Source organism: Pundamilia nyererei, unplaced genomic scaffold (assembly GCF_000239375.1).
Source record: "Pundamilia nyererei isolate P.nyererei 1_Seehausen unplaced genomic scaffold, PunNye1.0 scaffold00239, whole genome shotgun sequence".
In the NCBI taxonomy this organism is placed as follows: domain Eukaryota; kingdom Metazoa; phylum Chordata; class Actinopteri; order Cichliformes; family Cichlidae; genus Pundamilia; species Pundamilia nyererei.
In genome coordinates this window covers 218,205-232,829 of record NW_005187640.1, presented here as the reverse complement: position 1 = coordinate 232,829, position 14,625 = coordinate 218,205, and the positions used below count along the sequence as shown (strand labels likewise).

General features: G+C 43.7%; 1 protein-coding gene across 1 annotated transcript in view; it reads left to right on the top strand.

Moving 5' to 3' along the window:
- cntnap5a (contactin associated protein family member 5a) overlaps positions 1–14,625 on the top strand; it is a 140,638-nt gene that overhangs the window by 62,542 nt on the left and 63,471 nt on the right. The window contains exons 5-7 of the mRNA XM_013914947.1: positions 8,892–9,095; positions 9,437–9,621; positions 13,090–13,233. Coding sequence (XP_013770401.1) covers positions 8,892–9,095; positions 9,437–9,621; positions 13,090–13,233 — 533 coding nt within the window. The remainder of the gene's footprint in view (positions 1–8,891; positions 9,096–9,436; positions 9,622–13,089; positions 13,234–14,625) is intronic.

Here is a 14,625-nt window from a genome sequence, read left to right as displayed (position 1 = left end):
GCATTCTTCTATTAGAGCTATCTAAATCCGGCCGCAGGCAAATATTCAGATCACCGCCACAAATCAAGGGGCCTTGGGTTTCTGTCACCATTATATTAATAATTTTTTAAAAGAAACTCAGGTCACTTCCTTGTGGTGCATAAACATTCATTAATGTAACCAGCTTACCATCAACCGTTCCCCGAACCAGTATAAACCTCCCCTCCTTATCCTTAATTTCAGACAACTTTTCAAAGTTTAGATCCCTAGAGATTAAGATCACCACACCTCGCCTGCGGCCAGATTTGTATGATGAGGAGAACATGTTTGTAAAGCCCATTCTCTTGAGTTTTCCATGTTTATTATTAGTCAAGTGGGTTTCTTGGAAATATACGATTTATGCTCAATCTTTCTTCACTTTAGTTAGAAATCTGCTTCGCTTAATAGGATTTGTAAGCCCATTTACATTAAAAGAAATAACCTTCATCCCTTTGGAACTCACTTTTCATAAAATGAAGCATCAGAACTTGAATAACTTATTGACTGGTCAACTCCCTCTGAGAACCCGAACAATGAACAATAATAACTGCTCAAAACCAAACAGAAAAAGAAAAACGTGTTTCCAAGGTTGGGGTCATTCCTATCAGACCCTGGCACATATGTTGTGTAAGTCCCACCAGCAGGGGGAAGCCTCTCCTTGCTAAAGGATAAGGGCCCCTGATTTCACCTTTAAGGTGCATTTCTCCATCGTCTCTCTGATAGTCTTAACTATCCATCTAGTAAGGGGAAGGTATCTATTGTCTCACCCACTTTGACAGAGTAGTATATCCTCATTGGTCTCCTGTAATGGAGGGGGAGCACCTCCTAAAAATCTGAAGATGCTCACGAATCCCCTGGTTCGCATATCCGCAGTCGCCTCCTCCGCCGTCGAATAGAGCACAGTTCCATCCTGATAGAAAACCCTCAATTTAGCAGGATAGGGAGTCTGAAATCTTATGTTCTGTTGTTTCAAAGCCTTTTTAGCTTCAGCATAGTCCTTACGTTTCCGCAGGATGGCTGGGACATTGCACTCGGTCTTCCACTTTCGCGATACGGGTCTCTGCTTCGGTTATCTTATTGTTGACTCTGACCAGGTCAGACTTGAAATCTTGGAACTCTCTCCGGAAGTCCCGTATTTCTTCCAGTATCGTGGTTAAAGCATAATCTTCCTCCGCACTAGCCATAGCATTAGCTTCGTGTCGAGGTGGTGACGCCACTGCAGGAATCCCTTCATTTGTACGTTCCTCTGCCGACCCTTTCTGCTTGTCTCTTTTCCCTATGTTCACCCCGCGTATACCTTTACTGTATGTCGAAAGATTTTTAGTAATTTAGATGCTTTACGGGGTGAAATAATTAATTATGAGAGAGCTACCCGTTAAGCTGCCATTTGGTGGGGTGACGTCACCAGAACCCCCAACCTGGAACTTTTAATCATTAAATGTCGCCCCTTCTATCTCCCTCCGCAGACATAGCCTGCACAGTCTACATTTCGCCTAATGCGGACTCGGACACTGCCTTGTGCGAGCTACACAAGGCTCTCACACAGCATTGAACACTTCACCAGTCACAAGGGAGATCGGACGCTGGACGGACCAATCAGTGGCCGCACTGCAGGACCGACTTAATGACATAGGCTGGGAGATGTTCCGGCACAGCTCTAAAGATATCGACATGTTTACTGAAGTGATTGTGGGATACATTGGGAAACTAATGGATGACACCGTGGAAAAAAAACTATCATCTGTACATTTCTGAGTCAGAAGGCATGATTGGACAAAAACATCCACGAGACCAACTGCTCCACTGGCGATGCCCTACCACAGCTGCTACACACAACCCTGTGCCATTTGGACCCTATGTTCTGTTTGTGGGCTACAGTTCTGCATTCAACACAATAATCCCCTCAAATCTTTTCACCAAGTTGAAGGATCTAGGTCCTCTACCAGAGGCCTGGGAGCTTGAGGGTCCTGCACAGTATCTTAGCTGGTCCTAGGACTTCGCTCTTCTGGACAGAGATCTCCGATGTTGTTCCTGGGGTCTTTTGGAGCCACTCGCCTAGCTTGGGAGTCACTGCACTTGGTGCTCTGATTACCACTGGGACCACTGTTACCTGGTGGTGGCTGTGGCTCAGGTGGTAGAGCAGATCAGCTACAGGTTGGTGGTTTGATTCCTGACTCCCCCAGTCTGCATGCCAAATATCCTTGGGCAAGACCAAGGATAACTAATCCCAAATTGCCCTCCGATGCGTCCATCAGAGTGTGAATGTGTGTGAATGTTGTTTAGTTGCACTTCAGTTTAGAAGTGCTTGTATGAGTGTGATTGGGTGAATGAGGCATGTTGTACACAGCGCTTTGAGTACTCCGGGAGAGTAGAAAAGCACTATATAAGAATCAATCCATTTACTTCACCAAGGGCTCTTCTGAGCCCTTGGACTGGACAACCTCGACCCAAAATTAAGGCCATTACTGGTGCCAACTGCAGCCCCATAACCATCAGGAGGCATCTGAGACTGAAGGGCTTCAAAAACAAAAAAAAGTCTTCAAAGGCCGCGTCTCCTTGAACGCCACAGATCTGACCGTTTGAACTTTGCAGGAGAGCACCAAACATGAGAAATTGAAAGGCAGAAGAAAGTTTTATTCTCTGATGAGAATAAATGTAACCTTGATGGTCCTGATGGTTTCCAACATCACTGGAATGACAAGCAGATCCCACCACAGTGGAGGGGGCACCATAATGGTCTGGGGTGCTTTTTAATTCAGTGGAACAATCTAGCAGGAGGTGCAGGGGCGTCAAACAGCTGCGGGCTATGTCCAGATGTTACAGAGAGCCTTGCTCATGACTGAGGGCCCTCGTCTGTGTGGTAACCACTGGGTTTTTCAACAGGACAACGCTACAGTACCCAATGCCCACTGGACAAGGGACTTCTTCCAGGAGAATAACATCACTCTTTTGCACCATCCTGCGTGTTCCCCTGATCTAAATCCAACTGAGAGCCTTTGGGGATGGATGGCAAGGGAAGTTTACAAAAATAGACAACAGTTCCAGACAGTAGAAGCCCTTCGCGCAGCCATCTTCAACACTTGAAATGTTCCCATCACCTCATGGAAATTCTTGCATCAAGTATGCCGCAACAAATCTTTGAAGTAATCAACAATAACGGTGGAGCTCCTCATTACTGAGTTCATGTTTGGAACTCTGACTTCTGTGTTGGGGGGGTTTCCGGGATTTTTTGGAGGTGTGGTCTGAAACTTTGGAACAGCCTGCTTCAGTTTAAACGTTGTTTTCAATAAATTGCTCAAAAAAATATTTTGTCTCACTCCCATTTCTTCTTGTTGCATTTGAAGCTCTTCTTAGAAGCTTGTTAAGATCCAACCATGTAAAACGTGATTTTTTTTGCCAAGTGGTCTTAAACTTTTGATTGAGATGCTATATATTGTCAACCACCTCCTCTACATGGATGACATCAAGCTGTATGCCAAGACTGTATGAAACATCGATTCACTGATCCACACCACCAGAATATACAACAAGGACACTGGGATGTCATTCAGGCTGGAGAAGCCGCATGATAACAACGAGAGGGAAAGTAGTCGGAACTGAGGGGACCGAACTACCAGAAGGCAGCATTGCAGACATCATGGTCATCAGATACAAGTACCTGGTGATCCCAAAGGTACGAGGAAACTACAAAGAGGCTGCTAGGAAAGCTGCAACCACCAAGTACCTTCAGAGGGTCAGGCTGTGTCCTGAGGAGTCAGCTGAACAGTAAGAACAAGATCCGGGCTATCAACACCTATGCCCTGCCCGTGATCAGGTACCCTGCTGGGATAATAAGCTGGCTGAAGGAGGAGATAGAAGCCACTGACATCAAGACAAGAAAGCTCCTGACTATGCATGGAGGGTTTCACCTAGGGGTGGGTGGTATGAACGGTATACGGTAGAAACTATATAAATTTGGCCAACGGTAGAGATTTTGACTATACCACTCTACCGCGATAGCGCATGTTGATGCATCAAGCAGAGCCTGTTTTGGTCGAAAGCATTGCAGCGGCTGCAAACAATATCATCTGCAAATTATGCCGGGTGACAGTAATAGCAAAGAGACGAAGCACTTTTGGTAGATGGGGAAAGCCAAAAACTGCGCTTCCTCCACTTCGCTACCATTGATACATTAATGCAGTATTCTATCACAGCTGCTCTATTCCCGTGTTGTTGCAGTGCATTAATGACTAACCTCGTACTGTGGATGGATTATCTCAGTTGTTCTCCTGACTGAAGTTTGGTCCGTTTACAGCATCCTGCTATGCGATTGCATTTGTCTCTAACAATCAGGAACCTTCACGTTAACTTTTATCGAGTGGAAAAAAATTGGCGTTCATCCTCCAGCTTCACTGTGCTAATGTTATGCTAACGTAGCTGTTTTGCTAGCAATCACGTAGGACAGGACATCATTATATACAAGCTAGTCCAGCTTCAGTAACCCTACAAACGTCACTGCTGTTTAGTTTTTTGTCTTCATTTATGTTAGAAGTGATAGCAGAGTTGTACGTTTTAATTTTTTCAGAAATCTCTCAGTCAGAACATGCTATATCATGTTTAGGTGGAAGCTAGCGAGCTAACTTCCTGCTAACTTCCAACTCCGTTGAATTGAATAAATTCTGTTTTCATGGATGCCTGGATGTTGAACTTAATTGTTCCACCTGGTAAAGCAGCAACGCTGATCATTTTATTAAAGGTGAAAGAATTTAGACAGTTTTTCAACTCTCAGTGATGCCGCAGTGTTTGTTTGACTTTGGGACCTGAAGAAGACAGAGTTTAGGACCCAGATTAGTCAGGAACCTCTCCTGACTACGGCAGCTGTAATGCTCCGACAATCCATCAGGCGGTGCGGCTTCGTAGCTTACCAAAGTCGGACTAAAACATTTTTGGACAGATTTCTACGCGCCGTGTAGCACATAAAATCGGTTCGAGGTCAGTAAGCACAACCAGAATTCATACATAAGGCACACTGTCGCTTTTGAGAAAATTAAAGCATTTTAAGTGTGCCTTGTAGTGTGTAAAATACGTTATACAGAAGAAAAGAATATATCGCGATATATATCGTTACCGCACATGCTTCAAATTATACCGTAATATGGATTTTAGGCCATATCGCCCAGCCCTAGTTTCACCCCAAGTCCAGCACTTGGCTGTACGCTAAGTGGAAGGAAGGAGGCCGGGGGACTGGTGAGTGTCAGCATGAGACTTTGAATCATATCTATCTATTAGACTAGTTTACCCAAGTAAATGGAAAACCTTCACACATTAATTATGGAGTTCCACAGGATCCTACATTGGGGCCAGTTCTATTTACATTATATTATTCTTCCCTTAGGGAGTATTAATTAGATATATCATACACTTCCATTACTATGCAAATAATACCTACACGATAGCCATGATGCACAGTTTTGTCTATCTATGAGGACAAAAACAAATTAGTTAAATTGCAGGAATAATTAAAAGCAGGGGTGGAAGAACTCAAGGGCTGGTGTCCTGAACGTTTCCGATGTGTCCTTGATCAAACACAGCTGATTTAAACAGCTGAATGACCTCCTCAACATGTCTTAAGTTCTCCAGAGGCCTGGTCATGAACTTATCATTTGATTCAGGTGTGCTGACCCAGGGTGAGATCTAAAACCTGCAGGACACCAACCCTTGAGGTCTAGAGTTCCCCACCCCTGCATTAAAGTATGATCTGTATGACCTCTGATTTCCAGCTTCTAAAATAAAAACTGAGGTTATTGGAGTAATTTTTGACCACGCTATGTCCCTACATATCAAATATGCAGGGATGCTTTCTTGTATGTACACAATATCTCTAAAATGACAAACATCCTGTCTTAGAGTGCTGCAAAAAACAGTTAATTAAAGTTCATTACTTCTAGATTTGGACAATTATATATAATCATTATCAGCTCGTTCTAACAGCTCCATGTAAAGACTTCACAATACTGCAATAAAGGGACTGACGGGGACAGAGACATATTATATTGCTCTCATATTAGTTTCTCTTTAGTGGTTCCCTGTTAAATCTACAATGAAATGTAAAATCCTATATAAAGTACTCACATACAAGGTCTTGATTAATCAGGTCCTATCATATCTTAAAGACATCATAGTACCGTATCACTCCCGATAGAGCAGTTTCCTTTCAGATTGCAGGCTTACTTGTAATATTTAGTATTAAGTGGAAAGGAAGGCAGCGACTTCAGCCCCTTTTTATGTGAAACCAGCTCCCAGTTTGGATTGGGGAGACAGACATCCTGTCAACTTTTAAAGTTCAGTTTAAATAGTTTCTTTTGGATAAAAGTTTTGGTAATGGCTGGATCAAGTGACCCTGAACCTTTCCTTCGATGCACTCCAAAAAACATTCACCTCTTTTAACTTTTTATGTGTTTATAAAGCATTTTAATCATTAGTTATTATTATTCGCTGGCTTTTTTGCACAGTGTGTCTTTTGTCATTTCTCCCAACCCCGACCGATCACAGGGAGTGTTTCATTTCTGCTGATGCCAAATACTTGCTCATAGAGGGTCCTCTGATAATTGGGATTTTCTCTCTATTATTCGAGGCTTTTACCTTACTATTTTTGTTATCTGGTGCTGAATGAATTCAGCTGAATGAGCTGGTGGGGCCGAGTTGCCTTTTTATTGTGTGGACACATACTAAAAAACATGTTTTATTTGCAGAATGCCAAATGCCTGAACCCAAGAGAGGCTAGGTACCAGTTGCTATTTAGTTGGTTTACCTTCATAATCACGTACTGTGCAGGTTTCCAAAATATTAACCTGAAGCTCTCGTCTGACAGTTCTCCACAGATTTCAGCTTTCCTGAACCAAGATCCTTCCTCACTCTTTCAGTGCCATAGAATATATCTTAGCCTGGACAGTACTAAATGTGCCAGGAGTAAAACTGGAACTAGTAGGTCAGTTAGTAAGTAAGAGTAATAAAATTTTATTTGTTTAGCACCTTTGATAACAATCACAAAGTGCTTCACAGAAAATAAAACATGAAAACAAAAATTAACCAAAGCCAAGTTTAAAAAGATGAGTTTTTAGCTGTTTTTTAAAAAGAGACCACTGAGTGCACAGATCTCAAGCTCAAAGGGCGAGAGCTCCAGTCTTGGGGCCACAGTTACAAAAGCTCTGTCACCTGTCGGTAGCAGCCTCGTATGATGGACAACCAGCGAGCCCTGATCACATGACCTCAGGGACCTGGTGGGGAGGTATGGATGTAAAAGAGCTCTGAAAAGAACTCCAAGATTCCTGGTAGGAGCACAAACGGACTTTGGTTTTCTCCTCATTATGTAGAAAAAAGTTATCAGTCATCCAACCTCTAATGGAGTCTATGCACCTATGCAAAATCTGTAGTTTGGAAACATCTTGGGGCTCAAAGGAACCCACCCAGTGTCTCAGCCCATCTAGCAAAATGTGATGATCAACAGTATCAAAGGCAGAGGTCAGGTCCAACATCAGCAAAACGGAGCATTCTCCTCATCACATCAAGACATCACTGGACACTCTAAGAAGTGCAGTTTCAGTAGAGTGGGCTCCGCGGATGAATTTATGCAGAGTGTATCCAGAACAGTTATAAGCTGCGTAGCCACAACCTTTTCTAAAATCTTAGCAATGAATGGGAGTTTTGAAATTGGTCTATAACTGCTAAGCAGAGAAGCGTCAAACTTGGGTTTTTTGTTGCAGCTGTTCCTCTTCCTGTTCCCTATTGCCGTATTGGCACTTACAGAACCTCCGATTTTTTTGTGGCCGGCCTCGATCGGAAGTAACAAAGTCATACTAGCCATCATATACAGATTTCTAAGAGACCTACTGCCATTGAAACAGCAAACTGGTTAATCATGTGTTCCAGCTTTATGGCATTCCTTGTGGCATTTAATGGAGGTCCCCTCTTTGTCTCTCAGGTCTCAAAAATCTTTGCAAGCTAAACTTAGTTTGATCCTTAATCTAATGGAGAAATGGTGAAAACTAGGAACAGCATTATGGTGTTTGATGTTATCAGATCCATGGTCCTGGAGCTCTCATTTGGCCTGGTTAGAATATCTGCATAATACATTTACCTCCTCTGCAACTGGTCACTGCTCTTCTAAAGCCTCTTAAGCCTCTTAAAGCTTCCATTGTTCCCCATTCTACAAGGCAGTGACTGTGCCATCGGTTTAACACTATCTTTGCCAACATGTGCATGGAAGCAGGCTATCGCAGTTCTTCTTCGAACTGCTGAACAAAATTGCCACCCTGCAGACAGGAGGAGAACCCTGTCTGCCCAGTATGTTCCAGAACGTTTGGCTTCCATCAATGGGACATTACGTTGATGCACCTTTTAAAATGGACAGAGCAATAGATTACCTGTATCCATGATAATCACTCAAACTTGCACATTTCTCAAATAAAGCCAGTGTCTTCCAGTCTTCTGCCCACACTCCACTGAACCACTCTCTCTTTTTCTGGATAGCTGCCTAACTGTCTGCTGCTCGTTCAAAGCCGCTGTTCTGGAAACTAACAAGCAAGATGTCAAAGTGACATTAAAAATACCTCTTCTGCCATTGTTTACATCCTCCGATGACCTCCCTGCTCGGTACCAGTTGGGAAAATGTATTCCTGTCGTTTGATTATCTTTACGTAAAACGTTTAAACCACCAAGTTGTCTGAGTCTGCTCTCAGGTCCAGTTCATGCTGAAAATATGACAGTATCTGCACTGTGATTTGTAAGATGCACATGAACTAAGACAACCAAATAGATATTAGACACACTTTAATTGTCCTTTACTTACAGTCACTGACGTAATACTGACTCTAGAGTTGATCCTTTTCTTGTAGAGTCATACGTGGCAGACTTTGATGGCAGAAGCTCATTGCTGTATCGGTTCAACCAGAAGTCCATGTCGACGGTCAAGGACGTGATCTCTCTGCGCTTCAAAAGCCATCAGGCCGAGGGCGTATTGCTGCATGGAGAGGGGCAGAGAGGAGATTACATCACCCTAGAACTTCACAGAGGAAGACTGGACCTCTACCTCAACTTAGGTGAGCTCTGTTTTTCCAGTGTTCCTGTGGTCATTGATGTGTCATTGCTAGAGATGAAGAGCGTGAGTGTGTTTGAGGGGATATGGGGCCTTTAGAGGAGATATATTTTGGAGGATGTCTTTACGATTAAGTTATCATTGGCTCAACCTGAATGTATAATAAGCTCACTGAATGTGAAGAGTAGTGCTGTTCCTCACAAACGATACTGAAAGGTACAGACCAGCTTGGCTTTGTTGAGAGAAGTTTGAGAAGCAGTGCCTACTTCCACCTGTACATACACAAATACAGCGTCATTACTGGAGATGTCTGCTCACTGTCTTCTTGGTCTTCTGTTTGTAAAGATGATAGCAGAGCGAGGTTCAGCAGCCATCGTGTTCCTGTCACTGTGGGCAGTCTGCTGGATGACCAGCACTGGCACTCGGTTCATATAGAGCGCTTCAACAAGCAGGTTAACCTCACAGTGGACTCCTACACACAGCGCTTCCAAACCAAAGGGGAAGGACACTCACTGGAGGTGGACTACGAGGTGAGTCCATGTGCTGACTGGATTACAGACAGTGGAGGTTAGACAGCAGTTAATGGATTTAGCTGCTGAGGATGAGACAACCCTGTCATTATTAAAGCACTGATGAACTGTGCTCATGGTGCTAAACAGACTCTCGCCTGTGTATGTCCTGAAAGAGGCTTTATTTGAAATAATCATTTGAAAAACAGAGAGAAACAGAAATAGCAGACGGGTCATTTTTGATTCCTCAAAAGAACAGCTGCCTGCCAAGAACGCTGGCAGCCTCTGCAGACCTTTACACAGCATTTAACATTGTGTGACTCTGCATTGTATGCTGTGCAAACAGGGACATTTCGCTTTAACCCCCAAAGACCTTGGATACATTTTAGCAAAAAAAACAACAACACATACCTAGATTCAGTCGGTAAACGCTTCACAACTCTGCAGCCGAACTATACAACCTGGGCCTCTCTGGACACGAGACAAATGGCCCCAGAAACTGTCCTTCAGTCTTATTAAAATTAAAGTGTGAGCAACAGCCTTATGACCGAGAAAATATCGATGCTATTAGTGTGTTTAAGAAAAGGTTTAGCTCTACCAGATTTGATGCTTCACAAATCACAATTTAATCACAGCAGTACTAGAGGGTCTTATTATTGTAGCATACGGAGAGCTGTGCAGACTCTGCTTGGTTTGTGTATTAATAAGAGATACATCCGTGTCCCAGTGCTGGGACTGGCGGACTTAAGTGATTCTAACTTTATTTATTGTAAACCCATTCAAGCCATTCAGTACATCTGGAACAAAACCAAAAACCATACATGCAGTGGAGTCTAAACAAAACAGAAAACAGTCCAGGGCCTTGGCCAGGAGGACAAAACTAGCAGGAGGCTGACACAGAGGAATTCTGGAGGATGACTGGGAGGCCAGCAGCAGAGATCAACTCTTGATGGAAAAGACGTGGCCTATCTGGAGACTTGGCCAGAGATTACCGATTGCTGAAGAGGTCGGACTCCTCTGGTGGCTTGGCCGGGAGCCGGTGGCGACATGGGAGGAGACGGGACTCTTCTGGAGACATGGACAGAGGCTGCCACTGCGACGGAGACCCTCTGCTGACAAGGGCGGAGGTGGCTTGGATGGAGTCTGGCATCCAAGTCCATGCCAGGCTGATATGTCTAAGTGACTGGACAGGACAACAGCCACAGTGAAGATAATGGAGCCACTTAGACAGGTTGATCAGCGTCTGAGGCAAGCAACCGAGCTGGAGTCCCACCTTTTGTCCAGGGCAGAATGTCGGCAATGGCATGCGTGGAGGAGACTCTCTGGAAGCCAGCGGTGACAGTGATGGGACACCGCAGCAGCTCCACAGGTGGCCGACCGCCACAGCGAGGAGTTACTGGCTCAGGCTTTGGCTCAGACAGAGCAGGACTGAACACAGCAGGCTGAGCGGGGCCCTGTGGCCTGGACAGTACTGGCTTGGGACGCTCAGGGTCAGACATAGACAGATCAGGGTTGGCATGAAGAGATAAATGCTATAGAGGAATATGCAGTGAGGCAAATTCCCACGAACCCAAACATGTTCATGTGCAACTCTGGGAAATGTAGTTGATCGAGTATAGGAGGCTAAACCAGCGGCTTTTGTCTGCTTCTGTTGCTTTGAGGAACAAAGTTCATATATGGGCTACATTTGTTACTGTTATTATCAGCTGTATGAGCCAGTTAGTAATTAATATTGATATCAGTATTAACACTGTAGCTGTCCTGTTTATAGTTAAATTCAGTATTTAATTTAAAAATAGTTTGCAACCAACATATGGTTGATTAGTGAAGTCGTTAGCATTGATAAGAAGCTGTGAAAAAAATAGATCTAAAAACAGTTTTTCTTTTAAATGAAGATTAAAATACAGCATGTGTAATAACTATGGGGACATTACGTAAACATGTTATTGACAAGCATGTCAGGCTAGACCAGGCTTTCATCTGCTGCTGCTCTGTTAGAGAAAGCTTTTAAGTCTGGCTTCATTCACAAGAGTGAGGTCATTAGTGAGGTCATTAGTGAGGTCATTAGAGGTCAGGCCCTGATGCCAGCTCATAGTGCTTGGATATGGAGTTCCTCATTATTTCCTGGGGCATGGATTGGGACGTTCTTCCATTAAAAATAAATAAATGAAAAAATGTAACATGTGCTTTGCTCCTGTTACATTAACAAAGGAAAAAGTCTTCCCTCAACTGCTGCGGCAATAAGACCACAGGGGAGTCATATACAGCATGTAACAGGTGTGATGTAGCTTTGGAGGCTGTGAGTGCTGCTCATAGGGGGTCAAGCTGAACTAAAATGAAACAAACAAAACAAAAACTGTTGTGAGTCATCCTCATATCGCCTTTGGGCTTTTGGAGCCTTGACTTGACTTTTAAAAAATAATTGGAAAAAAGCTCGATGCTGCTGAAAGAGGAAAAATAGATATTTGCAAAATTCTGCCTAAATATGTCTTTTACCTGGTTAATGTGTGTGGCCGAGGCGGACGCACCTGAAAAGTGGTCAATAAAGAGAAGCTGAAAAACGCGTTCATGCAAACATCGTCGGGTCTGCCGTGATATGTTTACAACGGGACTTCTGCTGCTGAACCTCTGCGCACAGCGTCTGCAGGTCGGGGCTGTACGAAGTCACTTTATCTCTGCAGAACTGTAAGCTGTCGTCTGTGAGGCGTGTTTGTTTTAACATAGTTGGAGAACAGCTGCTGACATAATGTGGATCTGAACATCCATAACTGGCCTACCTGGTGTTGAAAGTCTCGATAAATGCACGCCGTTTCGGCGGGTACACCGGCTTCTGCGAGTGTGACGCTTATTTTGAGCGATGAAAAAATAATAGAATATAATTTAACTTTTATATTTCAAAATCACAATAATCTTCCAGTGTAGAACTACAAGTTAAAAAATAACAAACATAAATAAAATACACTTCAGCTAAATACTTCTCATTTATTTTCCCAAACCACGCAGAGCCGCAGTTTAAGGACTAAAGAGCCACAGGTTGCCGACCCCTGGTCTAGCCCCTCACCCTAACCATTAAAAATGAAGGCCTGACCCTGACCATAACCTAACTGTAACCCTGACACCAAAACCACATTTTGAGCCTCAAAAATGCTTCAAACTTGTGAGGACCGTGGGTGTGTCCTCACAAGTGACTGTTGGTTCTCAAGTAGAATGCAGATTTCGGTGCTCACAAAGACAGCTAGACAGGAACACACATAAACAAACACACACACACACACACACACACACACACACACACACACACACACACACACACACACACACACACACACACACACATCTATTTATGTTTTGTGTTTGGTATTTTGCATATACTTTGGTTGTTGTTGTGTTGGCACAATGACAATAAAAGATGACTTGAATTTCACATCATTTTTGTTAAAAACACGAGTTGTTCTTGGTGAATCGGTTTCTGTATTTTCTTCTTTAAAGCTGAGCTTTGGAGGGATCCCGTTGCCGGGTAAGCCCGGCACCTTTCTGAGGAAGAACTTCAATGGTTGCATGGAAAACCTCTACTACAACGGGATCAATGTCATAGATCTGGCAAAGAGACGCAAGCCGCAGATACACAGCGTGGTGAGTTGTGTAGTTTTCCACAGTGCTGCATGTGTTCTTAGTGAGTCTGTTGTGCATTAAGCTGAACTCAGCTCATATATGTAAAAATGATGAAAAGCCTGGGTACCATGAAAACACAGACAGCAGTATTTGAGTTCTTCTGTCCTTTACAATCCTACACATCTGTGATAGGCGAATATAACGACTGATTCTTTCTTTCTGGTGTCTATAAAGACAAACCTGTGCAGTGATTCACTTTTAAAAGCTCACAAATGTGAAAAAGCCTCACAGCACAGATGATCTCTATTAGGGAGCGAAGCTGATGTAATGATATTTATAAAGATAGGAAAAATGCAGGAAGAGTGCATCTGTAGGCGGGCAAAAGACCGTGGGCGAGTGGAGCGAGTGAAACTGTAAAGGTCTAATTTGGTAATCATATATCGCAGTGCAGTAATTCTATAGTCAGGTTTAGCAGGAGTGTGAGGCAACAGCATGGAGCAGCATCTCAGGACAGACCGACAACTTTATGAAAACATGTAAATAATCGTGGATTGATTGCACATTTCTGTATAAGCTGGATGAAGTTTAGAGCATGTCCTCTGGAGGGACAGAAGGCCAAACGGCCGCGGTGAAGGTAGGGTAACAAATAAGACTGGAGAAAGGTGCATTCCTCCATGGATGTGCTTTCACAGGAGGTCCACGGATAAAGAGAAATGAGTGCAGCCTTATGTATTTTCTGTATTTGACAGAGAAATTTGAGTTTAGTGTGAATATGTGTGAATGAACATGAAGCCAAGCGATGGTGCTGCTGGAAAAGGCAGGCGCTCGCTCGCGTCGTTTCCCGGTTTTCTCTCTGCTGATTTGTGAGATATTTGATTAGTCACATTTAAGCGAGTCTTGTCAGACACTGAGGAACAAGTGACAATCGTTACATCCGTTGTGATTAAGCCCAAGTGCTGTTTGAGAGTCACCACCTACACCAATCACCGAGCCAGGTCTCATCTGAGACACCCCTGCCTTGACGTCTGACTGCTGCATTAAAAGGTCTTTACTGACACCAGAAGCAGAGGTGGAAGAGGCCGGCGTGATGGAAGCTGTGATGGAATTTCAATGGGACAGTCTCCCCGAGGTTGATGGGAGGGATCATACTGAGAGTCAAAGAGCTGCGATTGCTGCATGTGTGTCGTCCTGATGGGACTCTGACCTCAGCACACACCACTGTCTGTGTTCTGACATATTCCTTTACTTAATTCCATGGATGCTTTTATCAGGTTAAACTCGTGTGCTCGTCTTGGATCGAGACCTAAATGTTTGTCTTTGTTACAGAGACAGAGGAGCTAGAAGAGTCCACAACCTGTTCTACATAAATGTGTGTGTGCGTGTGTGTGTGTGTGTGTCCGTGTGTGTGCGTGT